We start from the raw sequence: 15,058 nt of genomic DNA, 5'->3' as shown, positions 1-15,058 counted from the left end.
GTTTTGCAGCCACCCAGTGAACCTTCCTAGGCTCACACATAAACTGACTCATCGTGTTGACTGCAAAACATATATCTGGTCTAGTGTTGACCAAATACATTAAGGAACCAATCAGCTGCCTGTACAATGTGGGATCCACCAACTCGGAATCTGAAGCATGAAGCTTCTTCCAGTTGGTGATCATCGGTGTCGACATGGGTCTAAAATCCTCCATGTGGAATCTGCTAAGGATGTCCACAATATACTTCCCCTGCCCCAGGAAGAAATGCCCCTCCTCCTGCCACACCTCCAAGCCCAAAAAGTAATGCATCAAGCCGATGTCCTTCATCTCAAAGTCCGTCGCAAGATCTCTCTTGCAGTGCTCTATGAGTCTCTCTGCACCTGTAATGACCAAGTCATCCAAATACAGCACCAGAATGAGAGGCTCCTCACCAATCACAATAAAGTAAAGGTTCGGATCTGCCTCACTCTTTGTGAAACCCATCCCCTGCAAATATGTATCTATCCTGGAGTACCAAGCTCTGGGAGCTTGCTTCAGGCCATAAAGGGCCTTCTTCAGTCTGCACACATGGGACTCCTTCCCATGCACCTCAAAGCCCTGTGGTTGCTCAATGTACACCTCCTCCTGTATGAAGCCATTGAGAAATGCAGTTTTCACATCCATCTGATGGATCTTCCAACCCATCTCTGCTGCTATCGATATAATGGAGCGGATCGAAGTATATCGAGCCACGGGAGCGAAAGTCTCCTCATAATCAACTCCCTCTACCTGGGAGAACCCTCTAGCCACAAACCTTGCTTTGAATTTCTCAATGTTGCCATCTGCAGCATGCTTTACCTTGTAAAGCCATCTGGAAGTAACCATGGATTTGCCCTCAGGCCTCGGCACCACCTCCCAAACATCATTCTTCATGATAGAAGAATACTCCTCCTGCATGGCCTTTCTCCAGACCTGCTGGCTACCTACCTCCTCATAGCTAGAAGGCTCAGAGTCAAGGATGCTGGTAACCATCGCCATATAGCTACAAAACCTCTCAGGTGGTCTACTCTCTCTGACCGGCCTCTTCGGCTTAGCAACAGATGTGGCATCTCTCAAGGTGTCCTGAAGCCACTTGGGCTTTCTCTTCCCTGAGCATGCTTCTCCCATAGAAGAATGAAACTCCTCCTCCTCATCACCATCAGTAGCCTGAACTCCTGACTGTTTGTCTGCTGTCCTCCTGCCTGCACCTGAACCTGTAGAAGCTGAGGTACTGTGTGAACTGTCCATCAGTGGACTCCCTAGTGAACTGCTTTGTGAACTGCTCTGCATGCTACCCGGAGCACCACCCCTCTCGCTCGGTGAGCCACTGCTCACTGACAGACCTGACATCCTCATAGATGTACCTCCGGATCCTCCTGATCCCTGCCCACTGGATCCTTGCGACTGACTCAACTGCTGCTGAGGGTCTGGCTGATCCAGATACTCTAACTCCCGTGACCTCCTAAAGGCCCTGTCCTCCTCGAACTTCACATCCCGTCTGACAACAACTCTCCTCTGTGCAGGAATGTAAATTCGAAAGGCCTTTGAGGTCTCATTGTAGCCCACAAAGATACCCTTCTCTGCGGTGGGATCTAGCTTGGTCCTCTTCTCCTTGGGTATATAGGAGTATGTAATGCATCCAAAGATATGAAGATGACCAATATCAGGCTTCTTCCCAGAGAAAGCCTCCTCCGGAGTCATGTGCCGCAAGGCACGATGCAGACTCATGTTCTGCAAGTAAACAATTGTGTTGCAGGCCTCTGCCCACAAGAAGAATGGCAACCCCTGGTCATGTAACATGGCTTTGGCAGCCCCTATGATGGATCTATTCTTCCTCTCTGCAACCCCGTTCTGCTGGGGGTTGTAAGGAACAATGAACTCCCTCCTAATGCCTGCCTCCGCACAATAATCAACAAACTCTCCAAGGGTGTACTCTCCTCCATTGTCCGACCTCTGGGACTTGATCTTCCGACCTGTCTGTGTCTCCACAAGAGCTCTGAACTCCTGAAACCACTTGAAGACCTCACTCTTGGTCTTCAAGAAATAAATCCAGGTCCTCTTGGAGTGATCATCAATGAATAAAACATAGTACTCATATCCACTCAAGGAAACATGAGACATCCGACCGCTCACATCGGAATGAATCAAATCAAGTATCCCAGTCGCTCTGCTGTCACTGCTGGGAAAAAGGGATTTGGAAAACTTGCCCATCGCACAACCTCTGCAAGTATCAAAGTGATCAGTACTGAAATCTGGCACCCCTGTAGTGATCTCCCGCAATGTCCTCAAGGCTCCATGATACATATGTCCCATCCTGCGGTGCCAAATCTCACACAGCTCAGAACTGCTAGCTTTGCTGTCGGCACTACTGCTTAATGCCAAAAGGGGTTGGAATGCAAACTTGTACACCTTTGCATGGCGTACACCTATCACTCTAGCTGAATCAGCTTGAGTGCCCCTGGGATACATCAACACCTGTCCTCCCCTGAACAGTACCTCATATCCTCTGTCTTCCAAAGCTGAGACGGATATGAGGTTCTTCCTCATCCCTGGCACATAAAGAACATCTGACACTTTCAAGGGAGGTTTGGACTCCCTCTGAAATGTCAGTGTCCCCACCCCGACTGCTCTAACAACTCTGTCATCACCAAGTACTACCTCTATATCAGTGCCACTCTCTGAAAGCTCTGAGAAGTACTCACGGACTCTTGTCATGTGACGTGAAGCCCCACTGTCCACATACCAGATACCTGAAGATGCTCCGCTAATCGAGGGAAAAGCATGCTCCCTCTGAACCTGTGTGGCAGGTGATCCTGCACTAGAGGACTCACATGTAGTGAACGAAAACTTCCGGTCAAAACGACCTGCAAAGTCCTCAATCTCTGCTGAAGCTGCCACGTCCGGGTTCTTCCCCTTCTTCTTCTTCTTCTCCGGACAAACAACTGCATAGTGTCCCATCTTTTGACAATTCCAACACTTCACCTTGGAATAGTCCTTCTGTGTGTTCCCCTGTTTACCTTTACCTTTGCCTTTGCCCCCACCACTACTTGTGGAAGCCTGCTTCTTCCCTTTGCCTTTTTTGCCTCCTGCCACCAGTGCTACATCCTCATCCTGCTCAACTGGCTTCGCTGCCCCAAGCTGACCTTTCCTAATCTCTCTCTGAATGCAATCATCCCAAAACCTCTCCCATGTGGGAAGGGTCTCACGTGCACAAACCCCATCAGCAAAGTTCAACCATGAACGGGGGAGGCCATTCACTGCAATCCGCACCAACTCAGTGGGTGGAATGGCCTCTCCAATCGCTGCCAACTCATCTCTCACATTAGTAATCTTTGTGAGATATCCAGCTGCACTATCATTACCCATCTTAATGTTCTTCAGCTTCTCCTTCAGGACCATCTTCCGGTTCTCATTGGTACTCTGGTAGAGATTGGACAATGCTGTCCACATCTCATGGGCATTGCTCTTTTCTCTCACATGAGGAATGCAATGGTTTTTGATTCCATCTAGAATCAGCCTCTTACCCTTGTTGTTATTTTTATTATAAGCTGTCAACTGAGTAGCATCAGTAGGCACAACAACAAGGTTCTGTGTGGTATGCACCATGATATCCCAGACTTCTGCCTCCTGAAAGATACTCTGCATTCTCTCCTTCCAAACGCTGTAATTTGTATGCCCATCCAACCTATCCTCCACCCTCAATCCCAATGACATCCTGCTGTCCTAAAACTGAAAAATAGCACTGTTGTAGTAAAGATAAAACTGCTGTTTATGAAAAAAATCAGCGTGCTGGAATTTTCTGAGTGAAAAATCAGCAACTGTAATTTTTCCTTTTGCTGTCCCAAACTGCCCTTCAGCACTCAAGCTCTGATACCATGTAGAAATTTTTCATTTCCCACCCCGGTTTTCAGTTTCACCTTATTTCTTCCATGTAGTTAAATGCCCTTTCCCATAACCATACATTTAACAAGCTGAAAAAAATAAATATTGCTGAAAACACAAATTCTGTAAATTTTACAGAATGCTGGAAATTGCAGAAATAAAAATCAGCAGTAATAAACAGCCATTAAAACACATTTAAACACTGAGATTTTTGGTCAACTTGACCCTGGAAAAACCCCCTACAACTCTTGGGGAAAACCAGTTCGAGAGCTCTTCTTTATTTCTGAAAATGCCTTTTTCATAGTGAGAAATATTCAGCAAAAAATTAGCGAGCAAATTTACAACTTATCTCTTTTCCCTTGCCTCACAGCAAACTGGAAATTACAGCAAACAGGACAGCAATAAATGCTGTACGGCCTCCTCGATTTTTGTGCCCACTTTCAGCATTAAATGTTGTTGTACGACCAGCATTAAATGCGTTGTACGAACTGCAATAAATGCGTTGTACGGCCCTCGTTTTGCATGCAGAAAAATCAGCAAACTGCTGCTCGATTTTTGTGCAAACCACTCCTTGAAAATCGTGCCAAAATCTGCATTTCACTGTGTGCTGAACCAGCTGTACAAATCTGCTCAACTGCTGCCTTGGAATGTGTGCCAAGCTGCTGTCTCCTTCTCCTCCCTGCTCAGAAATCTCTCTTTCTCTCCTTCTCCCAATCTGCTCATAAAAGAATGAATGACCTTTTCCTCCTTTTCCTCCTTTAATCTAACCCCAAGTGACTTTTGGGTGATCCCTAAATCCAATGGCTGAAATAGATTGAGATCTAAGGCTGAGATTAAATGCTCATTTAAATCTCACTTTTTATTTTTTAATTCACTCCACTTTAATAAAGACCCACTTAGTCATTTATTTCCAAAGTCACTTTTCCTTTCTAATTTTTCATTGAATTTATAAAAGTCACTTTAAAATTAGACTTAGTAACTTTATCACTTAAAGTCACTTTTAAATTAGATTTAACTTTATAAAAATTATAAAGTCACTTTAGGAGAAAAATTAAATTCTTTTGGACACTTTTCCCTAGGCCAAAGATCAAAGCCTAAGGGAACCACCTGTCCTCCGGTACCAAATTTCAACAGAGCACATCCAATGCTACTCTTTCGAATTCCTCAGCAAACCCTGCCCCAGAAAATCGAAATCTTGATCAACTCGGTGTGTTCTCTAAGTGACCCTCAAGCCTCCTCTTATACTTTTCTCGTTGACAATTCAACGACCGAGATTAAGTCCCTAATCAACAACTAAGATTAACTCTGGCTTGATCCATGACTTTTGGACCCTTCTAACACAATTTTATATTAATTCACATGAATATTTTATTTTCCCTAAGTTTAGACTGAGGGACTCCATTAAAAATATTAATTATTTTAATATCTCCCAAACTGTTTAGAATCTGCCCAAACCATTTCTGGCTATTGGAGATCTCATGTGTTTTAGCCTCTCCACCAAATTTCGTGGCTAGAGCACGTCCGATGCTACCCCAAATCAACATCTTCGCCTCTATCTCCAAAGCTGCTTTCTCACAAGTGGGTCTGCTCTGAATTTGCAGCTTTGTTCTACTTCTGCGTTGTCAACAATCTTTCTCTTGCCTTTGTTGCGCAGGTATGTTTCCCTCTGCTGCTGTTGCTGCTGGTGCTCTCCTGGATGCTGCTTCGCTAACCTTTCCACAACGATGTTGACCGGTTCATTGGGCCTGGAGAAGTTGTGACAATATCTTCATGGGTCTTCCTCAGCCCAATGACACGCCCCATGGATCCACATAAATTGCACTCTCGCGCAGTGATTGTATGGATTGAAGCTTCTGGTGCCGAAAGTAAATTTCTTGAACTCTTCTGTCTCGACATCTTGCATGCTTGAGATTCTGTATCTTGTACAACCTGATCTGCAACAGAAGAGTGGGCCAGGGTACCTTCTTCCGATGCAGTCTAGCTGACAGTCCTGCCGAGATGTGGTACGACACTTCTTGCGTGATGAGCTTGTTCCATGGCAAACTTTGACAAAACATGTGGAGGCTTCTTCGTGTTGTACATCCGTATGAAGGTGCCAAAAGGTGAGGCATACCAATCCGCTATGTCAATCAGTGCCTCCATTGCTGTCTTCGACATGCAAGGTGGATCTTGCTCAAATATCATCTTATACACCACGGTGACAAAATGGTTTGACAATTGTGTGATGATTCCTTAGAAGCTGCATTCAGAAAACAATCTGCAATAAGTGTTCACAGAGGTTTCCGCTGATGTCCATGCCCACTTCAAGCCCGAGAACTGCTGACGGGCACAGATTGCATCCAAGATGTATGTGGACATGTAGATTTCTGCTTGCTAACCTTTGGGCGACTGTCGAGCTCCTGTTACCAGTTCCTTTAGCCTGTGAGCCAACATGTCGAACCAATTGCATGCTTTTCCTTCACTGGCCAGTTGGTCCAACGCGATCACCCAACTCTGTGGGAAGGTCTCCATGCTCTCTTGGCTATACAAGCGGCATGCAAAGATGACCAAGTATTGATATGCCTTCCACAATATCTTCGTCTTGTAAATTTGGTTGGGTGTCATCTTAAACTTGGCTAGCTCCTTCACCCAGTTCTTCAAGATATTCCTGGAGTTTGCATTGCTGCTGGGTATGCTGAAGGGTGTCTCCATGTTGATCACTGGCTTCGACAAATGGTACATCTGTTGATAGCCCTGTGTCCTGAAGGCAACAATCTCTGTCCCGCTGACACTGCTCAATACCATCGTCTCGGGATCAGTGTGCAAGACGATCCAATGTATCATATCCGGGCATGGGAACGCGAGAAACTTGCATACAATCCGGTACAAGTTGGACTTGTGAATGTTCACATAGACTTTATGGTCTTTGAGATCTTTCCCAAATGTGCCTGAGAATGTATCATTGATCTCCTACCATTTCAGCTTGATGTCTTTGTCTACGATCAACTTGGTGTCTTCGTAAATCGGCAAACTCATAGACACTCGCTCAACTGCATCTCCAGTTGCGCTTTCGTCGGTGTCCTTTGACCCTGCTCTCTTGGAGGCCATTGATCCTGAACTGCTGAGAGATGGACGAACACCTGCTATACTTGGAGACATGGCGACATGCATGGAAAGAAATCCATTAGTTGAAAACAAAGCAAACTTTGAGGACTGACATGCAACATACCCAAGAGACTGCTAGCAAGGATTGCACAATTTTCACTAGGAGGCCGAGAGACTGCCTGCCAGAACTGTGCAAAAGGAAGTTCGGAGTATCAAGAGGCTGGTTGACTGTTGGAATTGCGCAATGCGCAATCCAGACTGGCCTACTGGGTGCTAAGATTGCGTAATGCGCAATTTCAGCTGGCAAGTCATGCAGGCCCAGGGACTGCATTGTGCAATTTTTTGGGCTAGCAGACACTGCCTCTCAGAATTGCACAAAGCAAGTATGGAGGACACTATCTGGCCAGATTTGCGCATTTTTTGGGAGGAAGGCAGAGCCTTCCCTCTTAGAAATGCGCAATGTTGTCCGGGCAAGGCAGAGTCTGGGCCAAGGTTGTCCAGGGCCGCCGACGGGCGACTGAAAACATATGAAGATCTAAATGCATGGCGAAACTGGGTGTAAACAGGAGTGAATGATCATGCATGCAAACAGTGAATGCAAGATTCAGAAAACAGAAAAACATGCATGTGTGTGAAACGAGTCGCCGAATCGGCAACCATTCGTGCAAAACAGTGTCATGCATGTGACAACAGTGAGATGCAAACGAAAACTGAAACGGTGCTTGTATAGGCTAACATGCATGCAAACAACAACAAGCGTTCACAAAAATCAAGCAGACAACACTCACATAAGCCAAAACACAAAAAGCGACATAAATGCTGCAAAAGACAAGTAAAGCAGACTTACCTGGAAATAACTGAGCTGGATGTGCCAAAGACTCCTAGATGTGTTGTGGGATGTCAGAGCTCCAAGATAGATGTGAAGAATGAGCTCTGAAGCGTCGAATAAATAAGTTTGAGGCTTATGACGTGCATGCCACAAATCTATGAAAAAGCGACACTTGGAGGGAAGTTTCTAAAATGATCTTTGCATGTAACCTCCAATTGCTAAAAATAGATCCCTAAATCTAGGGATGCTTTTTGCATGTTGCTTTTTTCTATTTTGGGAAAAGAAACCCATGCATGCAAATCAAGTTTGTCGGGTCCTGGGCAGAACCGGTCAACCTTAAGGCACATGCAACAACCTGCTTGATTGAGAGAAAATTTTGCGCAATCTCTGGGAGGAGTTGGGCTGGTTGTCCCAGAGAGATTGCTCAATTTCTGGGAGGAGCAAGTGACTGTTGCCTAGAATTGCGAAATTTTTGCGCTGAGCTGCAGTGCTGGGCCATATTGCGCAATTTTCCGAAGGAAGGCTGTCTGACTGTATTGTGCAATTTCTGGGCCCAGCAGGCTGCCCAGTAGATTTGCGCAATTTCTGGAGGGAACATTGGTTCCCCTCCAGAATTGTGCAATTTTCTGAGGGAGCTGCTCAGCCAACAACTAGCTTAAGTTCGGAATGGCAGCCTGTGAAAGGAGTGAAGCAAACTGACATGCACAGGTTGGCAAGCCACTGAAAAACCGATGAAGCCTATGTACTTGATAGTGCAAGACATGCTACCAGGATGGTTGGTAGGGAGGCTCCAAAATGAAGCTAAGGCAAAATTTTGGAGGGTGGTTGTAGCTGCTACAACACCTGGCTAAGAGGGAGTGATGGATATGGTTATCTACTTCATGTGTCATGCACTAGACCAGGACTAACAGTTGTAAGTTTTAGTGAAGGCCATAAGTGAGAGAAGAAAATTGGAGAATGTATTTTGAAGGGTTGTTGAGATAAGAAAAGCCGGATTGATTTGTGGAATATGTTGCTGCATGAGAAGTAGGAAAGGAAGTTGTATGGTTGAGGAATATTCTGTCAAGATTCATTGGAAAAGCTCTAAGTCCTACTATGAAAAGTTGAGAAGCAACATCAAGTTGTCTAGAAGACCCCAAAGGTTTGTATCTATTTATATACATTTGAAAGTTTGTTACTGATTGGGGTTGTGTTTGTACAGGTAAATCTCTCGAAAGTTTGATAGCATGTTTTACATGCCTAGAGTTGTCGATCAATTTGATTAGGAGAGATTTGGTGTCGATCTGTTTGATTGGGGAGGATTTCTTACCGATTGAAATAATCGAGAAGTTGAGGCTTTGTGTGTGAGACATTGCCTGGGAGGACATCTGGTCGGCACTATGTGTTGATGTCTAGTTCCTGAAGTAGGGAGGGTGGCATTGGTCGTAGAGCTCTAACCTCAGATATGCACCTAGATCCCTGGGTTGATGGTTAGTAAGTAAGCTTGATGGTACCTAGAGAGGCTGGAAGCTTTAGTCCATCTTAGTCCCACTTGGATAGATTCCCCTGGTCAGGAATCTAGTCCGTGGCATTACGGTGCCTAAATTGTTGAGAGACCTCAAATAGATTTCCCTGGTTAGGAATCTAGTCTGTGGCATTGCGGTGCCTAAACTCTTCATAGTTCATATAGTTTGAGATCTGTATGAATACCTCCCTACTTAAGAGGGAGTGTTGAAAAATGTAACTAGGTTCGGTCTTCATAAAATGTATTTGTCAAAAGAATTTTTATTATTGTTATAATGACTTATTAAAACATGGGTTTCATGCTTGGGTCATCATTTTAGGGATTAATAAAGAGTCATTAGAGTCATTGTATATTTTATGAGACCCTTCTTGGGCTTTCGAATGATGTAAAAAGAATTATTTTTGAGTCAAAAATGAATTATGTAACCTCCACACCAAGTCAGCCTCAAGAAGATCAAGTCGGCCTCAAGGAAGGCAATTCGACCTCATTGGAAGGCTATATATACAAGGCAGTTCGATTTCATTTGGACCATCTCACTCTCTCAAGCATAGTTCGATATCTAAAGCTGGAAGCTGGAAAAATCCGAAGTTGAAGGAAGGGGCTAAAAGGAGGGCGAGTTTGGTCGAGAAGGGAAGAAGAAAATCGAAGTTTTGGTGTCTCTCTCTCTCTCTTGTTTGGGCTGGTTTACGAGATCAAAGTCTCCTTGTCAAGGTCGAAGTTGCAGCTGATGTCGAAAAGTTAGAGTTGTTGCTGATACCAAAAGCTGCCAGGTCGAAGCTGTTGCTGATGTTGAAAGCTGCCAAGTCGAAGTTGCTGCTGATATCGAAAGTTTCCAAGTCGAAGTTGCTGCTGATGCTGAAAGCTGCCAAGTCAAAGTTGTTGCTGATGTCAGAAGCTGCCAAGTTGAAGTTGCTAGGGTCAAAGTGCTGCTGCTACTAGGTCGAAGGTTGGATCGAAGAAGAAGAGGCTGGCTTGGTGTGGAGGAGGTCTTTGACTAGGCTGAAGAGTCTCGAGGAAAATTATTGAAGGAAGATATTTTCAGTGGGTTTTCCCCTAGATAGGGGTTTTGCCTTGGCATAATGCCTACATCTTGTGTCTTGTGTTTTTGTGATCTTCATGCACACATAATTTGGTAATTGCTTGATGAAAGATAATATAACAAATAAGTAAAAGAAGCCAACATAATTCACAAGTAATTATCAAGAAAGAGAAATCTAACCCTAATCCTACTAGCATTGATTTCTCAACATTATAGACCTCATATCAATCACCTTGAGCCATAATCATTAAATATCCTTTAGGTGAGTTTAGGGAAGCCTCCCTTGCGTTCAAATATCACTAAAGAGAGGGAGAAAGGTCACTGAGGTGACGATTGCAACCCTTTCTCTTGTTGCCCTAAGGTTTGATTTTTCCTAGTGGGGATTTGCCCTAGGCGTGCTAGATTTTGCGGCAGCATGACCCATCCTTAGCACCTTCTTGATGGAGATCTTGACCATTGGAGGCTGATGTCACCCTTGGAGAATCTTTTTTTTACACGTGTGGGATAAAAGGAGGCTTTTTGTTATGTTTTATCATTGATATCATTGTTGTTTGGGTTGATTTCTAACCTACTTAACTTGTAAACACTTAAAATATTATTTTTAGAGCTTTTAGTCTAATTTCAATCTAAATTGACTTGGTTGCCCTCGTATATGTAGAGGGAGGTCAATTTAGGACAGTCATTGTCATGTATGTCATTGTTTTTTTGTGAGAGAGTGTGCACTAATTCTCGTCTCTTGGATGCAATGGATCACTAAAGGATAACGAATTGTCTTGGGGAGGATAAAATTGCTTGGAGAGTTTTTCTCTTGGATTGATAAAGTAATGCTATCGTGAATTGTGCTATTTTATTGTGAGTATATTCTTCCATTTTGCAATGTTGTAGAATTAGGGTTTCTATGAACTTCTCATGATACATTGAATATTGTTGGACACCTAATCCTCTATGGGTTGGTGTAGAATGTGAACAACCACGAGAGTCCAAGAGACCTTGGGATGTGGAACCCAATGGTTGCACAAATGTATTATAAATGTATATCATGTCAATAATAATGCATCCAATTAATTGAAAATCACTATGGTTTGATTGAGAGGTTTTCTCTTGCTTGCTCCAACCAAGGTCTTCCACCTTTGACCTAGCCCTTTTCTTGAATCCATATACCCATGTTTGATAAGGCACTAGTCTAATTGTGTCATTCTTTGAAAAAACTTATCCTTTTCATTTTTATGGTAAATTAGGGTTAGGTTATGGAAAATTCAGCATTAAATAGTAATAAACACCTTAACTATCATAGTCCTAGGGTTAGTCTTTGCACCTCTTAAATCGAAAAAGGAAAAAAAATATTTTAATGCATTTTTTTAGCCATAATCCTAAGGTTGATGTCTAGGGTTCAATAGTTGTTTTGTGCATTTTCAGCCATTGAAAATTTGTTTTAATATTTTCCCTTGTTTTCCCATTAAATAACCTTTGATAGTTTATTGTTTGTCCTTAATTGTGAACTGTTTTCTTATTGTTGCCCTAAGTTTTGCATGTTGTAAATTGTTTTTATTATAAAGCCTAATTTATGACAACAGCCATTTAATTAAGGCAACATTTGTTTGGAATCTATTTGAGCATCTTGAGAGCTTATCTCACACCTCTTGACTTGGCCATAGGTTTTTTGAATGTGCTACCTCGTTTCACTCGGAGCCATTATTGAATAATATTCTGGAGTCTCTAATTGACAAGTTCCTTGGAGGGTATTTAGCCTTGGAATCCTTTGATTACTTAATCTCCAAGGAAGCCTTCATTGTGGAGATAACATCCATTCAGAAAATAGTAGGGGAACAACCACTAAGGTGACAATGGTGGCTGATCTCATTGTTTCCCTCAACCTTGAGTGCCTAGTGGGCTTTGCTCTAGGCTGCTAGATTTTGTGTTAACAGGACTCTAGTATTGGAGTGTCAATGCTCCAAAAGAAACAAAGTGAGAGAGTGGACAAATTGGCGCGAAGAAAATAGTAGGGAAGGAAGCCAAAATACAAACTTAAAAATGGAGCAACAAAAAGATGAAGTGGCGAATACACACTAAGAACTTTTGAAAGTAAACAATGTAGAAGATAAATAGTTAGAATAGGTAGTAGAAGAACATGCTCCATGAGTAGATCAGTGCACATGTGCACACACACACACGAACAGGGACAGGGAGAGATTGCGACTTCTAAACTATGTATTCCCTTGTATAATCTTAGTGAAAGCATATTTTGCCTTTAGGACACCATGTCTAGTTCTAGAGGCTGTGCGTCATTGCCAATTGACAACTCTCTTTCCATGCAGTGTTATGGATAACTTACGGAGTCCTTTTATTACACGTGGTTTTCAATTTCATTTAAGTTCAACCTGAGTTGCTTGTTATCTGGGGATGCTTAGTTGTGAGCTCTGACTACATTATTTTGTACTAGGTGTTAATTCTTCAAAATTCAATTTGTTGACTTCATTGGGATCCCTTTAACTAATCTATTGCTATGTTTTTTCCATTTTCCTACAAAGGGACATTGCTGTTGAAACAGAAAATGGTGGTTTATGTGAATCACTTACTAATCTTAACATCTGATAACACTGTATTTGGTATGAAGTGATTATCAAAGCTAGCATATGTAGATTCCATTATGAACATTTATAACAAGCTAAAATTCCTTAAAATCAATAGTGCAATAGTCCTGTTAACAGAAAATTCTAGTCATGAGTAATGGCTTTTAGTCATCCTTAACTTTTGTATCTTTCTACATTTTACTATATAAATATTTTACTTGTTAAAGAAGTGGAGGACGATCTGTAGGCCACTAGAGAATTATATTGTCTGACATTCATCTAAATGATGAATCTAGGCTGCAAAGTTTCTGGTGCCACGCATTCGAGCTGTTTCAGGAAAAGCATCCTTCAAACCTACTTACATTCGATTTCTCAATGGATTTAAGGCATATTCACAAATATTTGCTGTAAGTGTATGTTTGTTCATTTGCGTTTAATTATTATTGTATGTTTAATAGGTTGTTAGCAAATTGTGAAGGTTTTCAAACACTCGCAAATGTTTGATAGTGGATTCATTGTTCAAATGGATCGAGTGCATGTTTTGCTTGTTATGTCTAACAAGTTCTTTCCAGAGTATGAAAATTTTTAGCCGACCAGCAGCAATATCTCATGAAATTTGCTTTTTACAGAGGCTTGCGTTTGGTGCCCGGAAGAACAGATATCTTCTTGAAGATTGACTGCAATTGAATTTCCAGTTAACGTAGGCATTATTCCCCATAAAAGTGGGATGTTTAGATGCTCATATATTATTGTTGGTGTAAAAGGAAATTTCCTTTTTCAATTACCAAAAGGAAATTTCTTCATTATGTAATTAACGGAAGACTTGGTTTAGTTGTTGGATTTCAGCTTGATGATTTTCAATTACGGTCTTACAGAAATTATGAATGTGTTAAAGGATGGGCGTAGAATCGCATTATCATATATTGTGGTAAAGATGCAGGTGCAAAATATCTTTAGCTGTGTGTAAAACTGCAGGAATGGCAAACATGATGTCTTGGCACAAGCAGTCAGGTTTTCCTTCATATTCTATCAACCATATGTCTTGATTTGCGTTGAGAGTGCAGAATCTGTTTTTGTCGTTTTCATATAGGGGACAGGGGTATGTTTGCAATAAAAGCTTCCGAAACAAGGATGTGCAGCCCCCTTACCAAAGACGAGGAATTTCAAAAGGACCTCAAACTCCAAGGCCACCCTATCATCGAATCGTTGAAGTTTTCAAAGTAAACCAGCCACTGGCTCCTCGAGTCCAATCCAAGAAGATAGACGAGAGAGCGCAGGAGTAACGGAATAGAAATGGTTTGGGTAAAAGCCCCCAAAGAAGCGGACTTTGGCCTGTTCTAAATTCTGATAGTTGGCTCCATAGCTCGGTTATTACGGGACATTTTGAGAGAAGGTCCATAGACCTTCCCTAGCCGAAAGAGAAATGTCGAGATCGTCGAAGTGATGGCATGTCTAGAGCTGCGTCAGCTTATACCGTTCCATTTATGTTGTGACTGGGCAGGCCAGCTTGGGAAAAGAATCGATTATTTTGAAAAAAAGGGGGTATCAGGTTCTTTCGCGACTCGAATGAAAATTCAGGGCCTCTATCAACCAATTAATGGGCGCATAAAGGCCCTCCCCTTTCTTTGATAATGAAATAACAGGTATAGTTAGTACGTCTAGTTGGAAAGGGAAGTTGGTTTTGTTTCTCTCCATCCCACCCACTAACTTTATGTTCATGAAATACTTTGTATCATGTAATAAAGTGTAATCACAAATATAGTGATGTGTCTCTTTGTATATGATACTAAACATGAAATCTAGTAAACTATCTCATTCTTGCAACGCCTTTCCATTCGTACCTAATGCTCTTATTGGTTCAAGAGTGATCCAGATTGGATTGATATATTATTTGTTATCCATCTTGATGCTTTTAAAGTGGAAAATTTGAAGAAATCAACTTGTAGTGTCATTTTTATTGATGGTCCTAGTTTGGCAATTTTGGGTGAAAAATGGCATGAGCATTTTTAAGGTCTTAAATAACCACTTTTTATGGTACCAATCTTACTATGGACCTATATTCCATAGTTTACATATCAATATCTTTCCAACAATGTCAAAATCACTTAAATTGGAGCTCGTATGATAAAGT

General features: G+C 42.3%; 1 protein-coding gene across 2 annotated transcripts in view; it reads left to right on the top strand.

Moving 5' to 3' along the window:
* LOC149232033 (chlorophyll(ide) b reductase NOL, chloroplastic-like) overlaps nucleotides 1-14,817 on the top strand; it is a 444,638-nt gene extending 429,821 nt beyond the window's left edge. For both annotated transcript variants that reach the window (XM_089379335.1, XM_089379334.1), the window contains exons 12-13: nucleotides 13,224-13,334; nucleotides 13,557-14,817. In XM_089379335.1, coding sequence (XP_089235461.1) covers nucleotides 13,224-13,334; nucleotides 13,557-13,604 — 159 coding nt within the window. In that variant the 3' untranslated portion in view covers nucleotides 13,605-14,817. The remainder of the gene's footprint in view (nucleotides 1-13,223; nucleotides 13,335-13,556) is intronic.
* The last annotated feature ends 241 nt before the right edge of the window (nucleotides 14,818-15,058 follow it).

This window comes from Pinus tabuliformis, chromosome J, assembly GCF_031772625.1.
Source record: "Pinus tabuliformis cultivar Carrire ecotype Pingquan chromosome J, CPIR1, whole genome shotgun sequence".
In the NCBI taxonomy this organism is placed as follows: Eukaryota; Viridiplantae; Streptophyta; class Pinopsida; order Pinales; family Pinaceae; genus Pinus; species Pinus tabuliformis.
The sequence above is the reverse complement of the archived record's forward strand: the minus strand, read 5'-3'. Positions and strand labels throughout refer to the sequence as shown.